Here is a 9,917-nt window from a genome sequence, read left to right on the forward strand (position 1 = left end):
TGGGACCCCCGACTGAGAAGTTTTGAAGGAGACAGTCTCTGAGCTGCCTTTCCACTCTGCAGCTCCATGGTTCCTGGTTTTAGTTAATGCAAGGTGTCATCAGACCCATTTGATCATTTACTTATCATGGGAGACGTGTTTCCAACAACTTGAACAAATGTCATCTGGACCTACAGAACAGAAAATGCTGATCTGGGGAAGTGCCCTCATGGGGATGCCTGAGCTGCACATCAAGTTTGTCCTTCTCCACTTCTGCCTTAGCCAGATTAGTGGGGATATGAATCTGCACCATCACGTTTTTATTGAGAAAGGGGGGGAGGGTGGAATGGGAGGTTGAATATGCACATCTCCTCATACACCCTCTGCACATGGCTGCAATCTTTGAGAGAGTTACCTGAGGTTTTCTGAGCTGAACTCGGACTCCAGGAATCTCCGGAACTGGTCCCGCCCCACCTGGTCCTTCAATACCTCGTCGAAAGAGAAGCCCCATCTCTTGACTCGCTGCTGGCTGGGTTCTTTGCTTTTGGGGGAGAAAAAGGTTTAAGAAAATGATCAGTGCTAGGCAAAAACCGGTGTCCTATTCCCTCCAACAACTCAAATCTATTTTGCTGCCACACGCCGAAGGGCAATGTCTCAAATTTAAGTGATAGATTTGGTAAAACCTGCACAAACTCCACATGCAGACTTGGCACAACCTCAGCCAACAGTAAAACGTCTCTTTAGAGAAGGCATTTCAAAGGGGCCACGTTTAGGTGAAGGTCACCAGGAGACCTGCCAAATGGCTGCCGTCTACAGGAAATGCAACGACCCCATTTATTTGGCTTCCCTGGACCCTGCCTGTCTGTTAATAGCCCAACCCTCAACTCTACCACTTCTCGTCTTATTTAGATCCAAGTGACATACGAGTGGTCAGAAATGCATCAGCTCATCCAGGATGAACCCTATCACTTGCTTAGAGGCAGAATGTTGTGTCCATTGAACAACCACCTAGTCAGCGTATCCGATGCTCTGGCCATTGTTCTGAGCATCTTAACTCTGCTGACTCACTGGGTCTTCACAACTGTTCTGTAAAAAAAATGTACTAGTATTGGCCCCATTTTACACATAGGGAAACTGAGGCCTAGTGATCATTTGCCCAGAGACACACTAGGAAGTGATGGAGTCAAGACGAGTCCAGACAAATGTGGCTCCAGAGTGCAGCCCTTAGCCTGGCTGTGCTGTCCCACACCCATGTGACCCGCCTCAGACCAAAGCAGGGGTTGGTCTTATTCTTCCGCTGTGGGAAGATGAGACTAGTTCCTTCAGCTCTGTCTTTCCATTTGCAGTTCACTTGTGTATTTATTCGCCTGATGCTTTAAGTAGCAACAGGGTCCTAGGTCACAAGCCACACGCCATAACCGTCATATGCAAGGAGTGGTCTGGGGACCAGCGGTGGACTCTTAGGCTCCACGTCAGACATGGGGAATCAGAATCCACAGCACAATGAGATCCCTGGGTGAGTTAAGTGCTCCTTAAACTTCGAGGAGCATGGGTCTGGTGATCTTACTTTCCCTCTTTTTAAAAAACTGACACATATTTCTTATCTCTAATAGGCATTAAGTGAATAAAATCATGGAGTTGATATATTCTCAATACTTATCTTAGAAAATTACACTCAGTGAGAAGGGGGAAGAGGGTGTATGTGTTCAAAGGTTTGGAAAAACAAAGAGCTCCAGCTGAGTGTTGCCCAATAGAACTTTCTGCTATGATATGAGTATTCTGTATCTGTTTCCTCTATATGGAAGCCTCTAGACCCGTGTAGCTCTTGACCACTTGAAATATGGCTAGTGTGACTGAGGAACTGATTTTTAAATTTTATTTCATTTTAAATCATGAAAGTTGGGGCGCCTGGGTGGCTCAGTCATAAAGCTTCTGCCTTCGGCTCCGGTCATGATCCCAGGGTCCTGGGATCGAGCCCCGCATCGGGCTCCCTGCTCAGCGGGGAGCCTGCTTCTCCCTCTCCCACTCCCCCTGCTTATGTTCCCTCTCTCACTGTGTCTCTCTCTGTCAAAAAACAAAAAATCTTTAAAAAAAAATAAAAATAAAAATGAAAGTTGATGCTGAGGTGGCCCCATGTAGCTCTGGCTACTGTACTGGAAGGCACAGCTCTGGATTTAAGTGATTCAAACCCAACCCTTCTATTTTTGCACTGCAAGGCATAACCAGCAGCAGCAGGATCTTCTAATTCTGAGATTGTGTGCTTGGGGCTTGGGAGAATCTTGTGCACAACTCGGCACCTCTTAGCCCAGCAGGGTCACCGTGGAAGACCAAGCCCATCAGGTCAAACCTGGGGACTTCTGTGAAAGATCTCTCCCAAAGTTCCAGACTGGGCCTTTTACAACAAGACAGAAGGACAGATCCTGGATTCTCTCAAATGCAAGCCACAGCACCCATCACACTTGATAGCTTTCCAGGGGATGGAAAGTGTTGTGTATGGAGAAGTCTTCCTGGGGTTGAGGATAGCAGCAAATGTAAGTCCCAGAGAATGGCAGGATCTTTCTGCCAGGGTCATGCTGTGGCCTGGACCTGCACCATCACCAGGTGACTGGTACAATAACTTCACCGTGGCCTAACTGAAACAAACAACTCATGGAACTCATAGCCCCTTTGTTTTCAACCATTGCATAGAAATGCTTCCATATGACTATGTTTGCTTACAGTTTGCACCATCGTTTAGCCTTCCAAGGGTATGTCACTGTCTCTCCAGCTATCTTGTCAGCTCTTTGAGGGCAGAGACCATGTCTCATGCATCTTTGTATTCACCTTAGCGTTTTCACACAGCAAGTGTTCAACACTAAGAGGAAATCAATAAGAAAATGTGTATAGTGATGCGGTGATATGTCCTTATCCTGACAGGACTTTCTAATTGCTAGCTGGATGCCTTTTCTCTACTCTAATTTGTCTTCTGTGTCCACTGATTCTTACCAAATTCCTATACCCCACTGGGCAGCCCAAACCAACAAGAGCATAGACAGGTGGCTCTCCAAGGGAGTCCATCTTTCATTCCAGCTGATCTCCCAACCTAAGAGCATGGTAGAAATCTCATACATTGAGAATAAGAAAGAGAGATTCAGAGGAAGCAACCATCTACAAAACATTCATTTCTGCAGGGCCAGTATAGTGGTAGGCATGGTGCCAGGGGCTTTCCTTACAGTGGTCCCTTTGAATCTCAATATAAGCCAGCAAGGTGGAGATTTGTATTCAGATGTCCAGAGCTCAAGACAGGTCAGATTGCCCAAAGCCACACAGTTGGTAAAAGCCAGTTTGGAATTGGTACCTGGGTGTGTCTGTCTCTAAAGCCTTTTCTTTTTTTCCCATGACCTTGTCTTCCACTACATTTCCCACATTTGATGCCCAAACTAAGATTTGGAGAAAGACATAATTCATCTTGAAAAGACTTTTGAGGGGTGCCTGGGTGGCTCAGTCAGTTAAGTGGCTGCCTTCAGCTCAGGTCATGATCCCGGGGTCCTGGGATCGAGCCCCGCATCGGGCTCCCTCCTCAGCAGAGAGCCTGCTTCTCCCCGCCCCCCCCCCGCCTGCCGCTCTGCCCACTTGTGTGTTCTCCCTATCTCTCTGTCAAAGAAATAAATAAAATCTAAAAAAAAAGAAAAGAAAAGACTTTTGAGTCGTGAGAAAAATTATGAAACAAGGGACAATTCCTTAAACAGGAAATATCCAAAGATGCCATTTTAGGGTCAAGGCTATTAAAGGAACAATGGCAATTTTATTTGATGCCCCAAGAACAGCCTGAGGGTCCTGCCTACTCTGATGGGGAGTGGTCCAGGTATGTATTGCTGTGTAACAAATCATCCCCAAACTTTGGCTTAAAATGGTGATTTATTATTCTTTGTCACTGTCCCCTGGGTTGACTGGACTCAGCTGGGTGGTTCTCATGTGGGGTCTCAAGTAGTCGTAGCCAGAAGCTGGGGGTGGGATCACCGGACAGCTCAACTGGGCTGCACACCCAAGATGGCTCCTCACATGGCAATTGATCCTGGTTGTTTACCAGGAGCTCAGCTGGGACTGTTGATGACATGGCCTCATCAATGGCCTGGGATTCTCAAAGCATGGTCAGTGGGTTCCAAGATGGAATATTTCAGGAGCAAATGTTTTTAAATGACTGAGGTAGAAGACATAGAGCTGCTTTAGGACCTGTTCTCAGAATGTTAGTTCTGCCACACTCTATTGGTCAAATTAGGTACCACAGCCAGCCCAGGTGAAAAGGTAGGGAGGTGTCCCCTCCTGATGTAAGAAGTAGCCCATGTGAACAAAGAGGGAAGGCACAGATGGGGCCATATTTGGAGACTGGCCACCACAGGGAAGGAGCTTGACTAATACGCTGGACTAGTAGTTCTATCAGACTTGCTGGGCATAGGCAGTCTGGGGATAGCTGCTGCCTCTCAGCAGGTCAGGGTGGCTGGGTGTGGATATCTACGGCCGAATAGGATAAACCAGGTTCCTTGCGGCTCCTGGCTCATGCACCTGATGTCCAGCGGAGAAAGAAAGCTAAACCCAAATCAGAGCAACTTATGGGCCACAATTCCAGCAGTGCCACGTTTTTGTTAGACCCACTATCTGGTTAATGGCACGGCCAGGAATACTTCCCAGAGACCTCCCCGAGACACTCTCAGGGTGCTGTTTAGACTACACAGTTCTCTCCACCTGCAACCTGGCAACTTTTGGCTGATCTTTCCTCCACGGTGAGCCCTGGCTATCACCCTTTTCTTTAAGCTTTATTTCTCAGAATTTTCATCGGGTAGACCTGAGATGTAGTTTGCCCATCCTTAAAAGGGTAGCCTTACATTGCTCTCTGAACAGATGATTTCTCATCCTTGGATTTCTAGATCTAAGAGTTTATCTGAGAAGGAGAAAGGATGAAAACACAATTTTCTATTATTTATGCTATATCCCGTATCATCTTGCCAGTTATCCTGTTAAGTCCTGCTGCTGTCTTCCACTGGGCCCTCTGTAACCTCCACATGGCAGAGACAGTATGATGAACTCTGTAGAATTCAGACATTGTGTGTGAGGTCCCTGCTCTGGACATCGTCATGAGTCTGCCTGGAGCCATAGAGATCAAAGCCCATCTCAGACTAACATGAGTTCCCAAGGGGAGCCCTGCTTTCTTACCTGCTGCCTCCACTCTGCCACAAGCCTCCCACAAACCTCCACCCATCTTCACCCCAATTCTTCTTCCTATCAGGTGTTTGAGGGGTGGAAGGCTTTACTGAGGTTCAAAGGTCTTGAGAAGGGGGTACATATTGCACCACCCAGCAGCAAACATTTAAAAAATCACATACTTGACATTCTTGCTTTTGCAAAGTCCTTGGACTCTGCAGTACTAGGGCTCTTCCTGGTCTCTCCTGTCACTCTGCTCTCCCTTGCCTCTCACTGCGCTTAGGTCTCACCTCTCGGAAACAAAAAGTACGTTCTTCTCATTTTCTTATGTCACGAGTCCTTCCCCTTGTTTGAGTCTCTGCCAGCACCCCTGCCCTCTGAGACTGATTTTTGTCCCTCAGTGACTTATCCACGTCCTTTGCCAAATGAGAAGGAATCCCGGGGCTGGGAGATAGGATAGCATGTTTTATACACCTTGCTACATTTGCATCTTGAGGGACCTTTTTTTGTTTGGAATGCAGCACATAGTAAGTTCTCAATACATATTTGAAATAGTCACTGCTTCATCTAGCCTCCATCCAATCTATACTTTTTGAATGCCTACTATGTGTCAGGCATAGTCCTGTTTAAGTCCTATTTTAAGTCCTACCTAGAAAGAGAACCAGGGGGAGGATGTGATAAAGAATAGCTGGATGGATGGGGTGACCACTAGAGAGTGAGTGATCAAGCAGACCTTTCTGAGGAAGGGTCACCAATGCTGAGTGAGACTTGAAGGAGAAGGGAAACCAGCCAGGAGAGGTTCTGAGGAAGCAGGCCAGGAAGAGGCAACACGCAAGAGTCTGGAGTTCAGTAAAATAAAGTTACAAAGAAAACAAACAAATAGGTAGTATGTAGAGGCAAAGAAATTTGTTATCAGCAGATGATAAACTTTGAGGAATTTGGGGAACGTATAAAGCAGATGGACTGAACTGGTATCAACTGATTGAGAACCACCTACGTCTCTGGGGCCATCTGAAAAGAAATTAGCTGGGTCCCCAACAGAGGCCTGGGAAAACCCCAAGCTCTGAGCAGCAGGACCGGAAGTAGAGGCAATTGGTGGGCATTGGACGGGGACATATGGAAGAAACTCAGAAATATGTACCAGATTAAAAAAAAAAACAAAAACAAATATGGACCAGAGGTTCCCTATGGCAGAGAGGGTCTCCTGAGCAAATGGGGGGTGTTTTCTGGCCAGCTGCTAATATGGGTAATAAAACCAGGGAGTAGTGCCTCTGTAATCTCGGGGTGAACAGCCAATAGAGAGGGGAAAAGCATCTCAGCAAAGCAGAGAAACTTCTAAAGACATTCTGGCCTTTTCCCTACTTTTCATTGGTTTCTGCAGTCTAATCAGGCTCCCTAAGGCCCCTCAGCAGAAGGGAGAAGAGTGGACTTATTGGGAGCACCGTGGAGAGGAAACTGAAGAACTTCAGAAACCCCATCAGGATCTGAGACAGAGCAGAGCACCCGGCTTAAGGAACTGTGGAGCTCTACCACCTGTCCTGCTCTGAGAGGGGACCCAGTCTTTCAGTCTGCTCTTGACTCACATGGCCAGGACCCAGAGGGACCCTGCTGACTGACCTATGGCCCCCCAAAACATTCTCAGGTGAAACCCTACAGCCATGTGGACGGCTCAGAGGAGAGCCTGCATTGGGGTGGACGGTGGGGACTCTGTGAACCACACAAGGACTTCTCAAACTGCTGTGCCGCAGAACCACCTAGAACACTTGCCAGAAATACAGACACCCAGAACCACCCTGAGGCATCTGTTTTCTTAATGAGCAACCCAGGTAATTCTGATGTACCCTGTGTTTTGAAAACCACGGACCCCACCCCGCCCGCCGTCCCCTCCCTCCCCCCGCCGACCAGTTACTGAGGGAATCCTCATCAGCTACAATCCAGTCCGTCTGGATCAGGGCTGCCCTTTAGAATCACTTGGACAGATGAAAAACAAACAAACAGACAAACAGACAAACCAATGCCCCACTGCCAAAAATTCTGATTTAATTGTCCTAGGGAGGGGACTGGGCATTGTTTTTGTTGTTGTTGTTTGTTTTTTAATAAACTCTCCAGGTGGTTCTAATGTATGGCCGGAGTTGACAGCCAAGAGCTTCACTTATGAAAACCAACAGTCCCTCAAATTGCTGGGTATATGAAAAGACGGACTGATCTGCTCTAAACGGTCATTAGTCACAGTGATTGATTCTGTGATAAATGACCCCCAATGAAGCAGACTATGTCAGAAATAGAGGGGAAGTATGAAAACAAAACCAAACCAAACCTGTATCACACCCTCAGGGGGATTTAAGAGGATAAATATCAAAAAGACAGAGGAGGCTACTAAGAAAAAGGAGTCCAAGAAATAGTAAGAATTCTTGGAAATGAAAAGCACGATTGTCAACAGGCCCTCTCAAAACTCAGTAGGAAAAGAAAAACTCATGAAGTATAAAATCACAGAATAGACATTACTGAACACCAAGCCAGAATAGACATTACTGAACACTCTGAAGAGTAATTCAAGGAATTCTATCCTTGAATATAACATAAAAAGACTAAGAGATGGGAATTATAAAAGAGAAAAAGATAAAGAGATACGGCTGCTCCATCCCAGAGGCTCAGAGTTTCTATGAGAGGATTTCCTGAGAAGAGAGGATAAAACAGAAAAAAGAGTATTATGATTAAAAAGAGAGAGAGAGAGAGAGAGAGAGAGAAATCCCTTGAGTTAAGGGAAGATTTAAATTCTTGGATCAGATTAGAAGGGATGATGTAGGGCACGTTAGAACTATTAGAAAGAAGATATTCATCTACAAACTATTTTTCTTTTAATGTTGAAGGAGAAATATTAAGTCTCAAAATGTTGGTTTAAAATATATCAGGTTAATATACCTATCAAGAAGAATGGGATTTGGAGGAGGCAAAGGGAAATTTCTATTTTTTATTTTACATAATTTATTATTATTTGCATGAATTGATGCCATTGATTAAAAATTAAAACAATAGTAAATATGATTAGCATAGAAACTAGAGTAAGGAAAGCTAATACAAAACTTGATTAATAAAGCAAAAATCAGGGAAGAGGAAAAGAAACAAGAAGAACGAGATCGGGAAAACATGAAATATCAGGAAAAGATAAAATCTATAATCCAAGTAAATGTAACTGTTTTCTATCCCAATGTCCAAAGCAAAATACACCACTAGAAAAGTGGGTGAAGAACACAAAACAGTCAAGTCACAAGAGAAAAATGAATATCAACCATGAGAAAAGATTCTCAAGTCTTTCAACAAAGAAGTGGAAAGAAAATGAGATTTTTACTTTAACTTATCACACATGCAAAGACGACAAAGATTGACAATGGCTGAGGATAATGCTTGAGTTGGTGAGGAATGTGGGGAAATGTACACTTTTAAGCTGTGGGCATGAAAAAAATGATATTATTTTGCTTAAGAGGAATCTGGCCATATGAACTAAAATCAAAATAAACCTGCCAGTCCTAGCAATTCCACTCCTGGAAGTTTATCCTAAAATAATAATTGGACTTGTGTATAAGGATGTTCTTTGCATCATTGTTTATACTAGCAAAAAAAAAAAAAAAGGATATAACCTTAATGTTTATGACCTGGGGACTGGTTAAATACATTATTACACTCATGCAAGGGGACACTGTGTAGTTACTGAAAAAGATAAGGGGGATTTATATGTGTTCCCATGATGTATTAATTAAAAAATTATGGGACAATGTATAGATAATGAATCCATTTATGCAGAAGAATATGATACTGTGTACCCATAAGAATCTAAACTCCTTGAGTTCATGGCACCCTTAGTATGTTAGCAACTTTTCCATGGTGGCCCCGGGCCAAAAAAACTACGTAACGGCTTTGTTTTTTAAATAGTCAAGTCCAAAGGACTTAATAAATATCTATGTCCTAAAAACTTACTAGCTACAAAGTACCTATAAATTGAAAGAAAAAACAATGTTTACTTCATTCTTAAATAACTACAATGTGGGCCTGTTGAGCGCTGCACATCTTCTCAAACTTTGGAATCAAACTGGACCCCAACACGCTCATTTTCTGTTCCATTTTGATTTTTGCACAGTACTTGCCTTTTATCATAGCAACTGCCCTGAAAACCCAGATTTGCAAAGAAAAGAATGTCATATGAAATGCTGAAAACGGTGAAGTATGTTAAGCTAGTACTTTATGCAGTATCGGACACATGTCAGACGTCACGGTGTTTCCCTCGAGGATACAGAATAGCCCGGGGTGACCCTGTGAATTCCCTGCAGTGGTCCAGGGTGCCCTGGCTCAGTTTGGGAACCACGGCATTAGACTATAAACAAAGATTCTTTCTGGAAAGTGAGATTGGATGGCGGGGAGAGAGACTTTTCTTTGTTATGTACATCTGACTAGTTTGAACTTTTTATAATAAGCAAAATATAAAAGTCACAAAAGACTTTCATTACTTTTTAAAAAGATTTTTAATTTTATTTTTTTAAGATTCAATTTATTTATTTGAGAGAGAGAGCATGCAGGAGAACAAGTGGGGGAGAGGGGAGAGGGAGAATCAGGATCCCCGCAGAGCAGGGAGCCCGATGTGGGGCTCGATCCCAGGACCCTGGGATCATGACCTGAGCCAAAGGCAGACGCTTAACGACTGAGTCACCCAGGCGCCCCTTCTCCAGTATTTTAAACTAACAATTTTTTTTTTTTAAGATTTTTTT

General features: G+C 44.3%; 1 protein-coding gene across 1 annotated transcript in view; it reads right to left on the minus strand.

The window, feature by feature from the left end:
* The window catches only part of RGS6 (regulator of G protein signaling 6), a 491,338-nt gene that overhangs the window by 47,628 nt on the left and 433,793 nt on the right, over nt 1–9,917 (minus strand). Inside the window, exon 13 of the mRNA XM_081830314.1 lies at nt 395–520. Within this exon, the coding sequence (XP_081686440.1) occupies nt 395–520 (126 nt within the window). The remainder of the gene's footprint in view (nt 1–394; nt 521–9,917) is intronic.

Source organism: Leptonychotes weddellii, chromosome 9, assembly GCF_054177405.1.
Source record: "Leptonychotes weddellii isolate Sample4059 chromosome 9, ASM5417740v2, whole genome shotgun sequence".
Classification (NCBI taxonomy): Eukaryota; Metazoa; Chordata; class Mammalia; order Carnivora; family Phocidae; genus Leptonychotes; species Leptonychotes weddellii.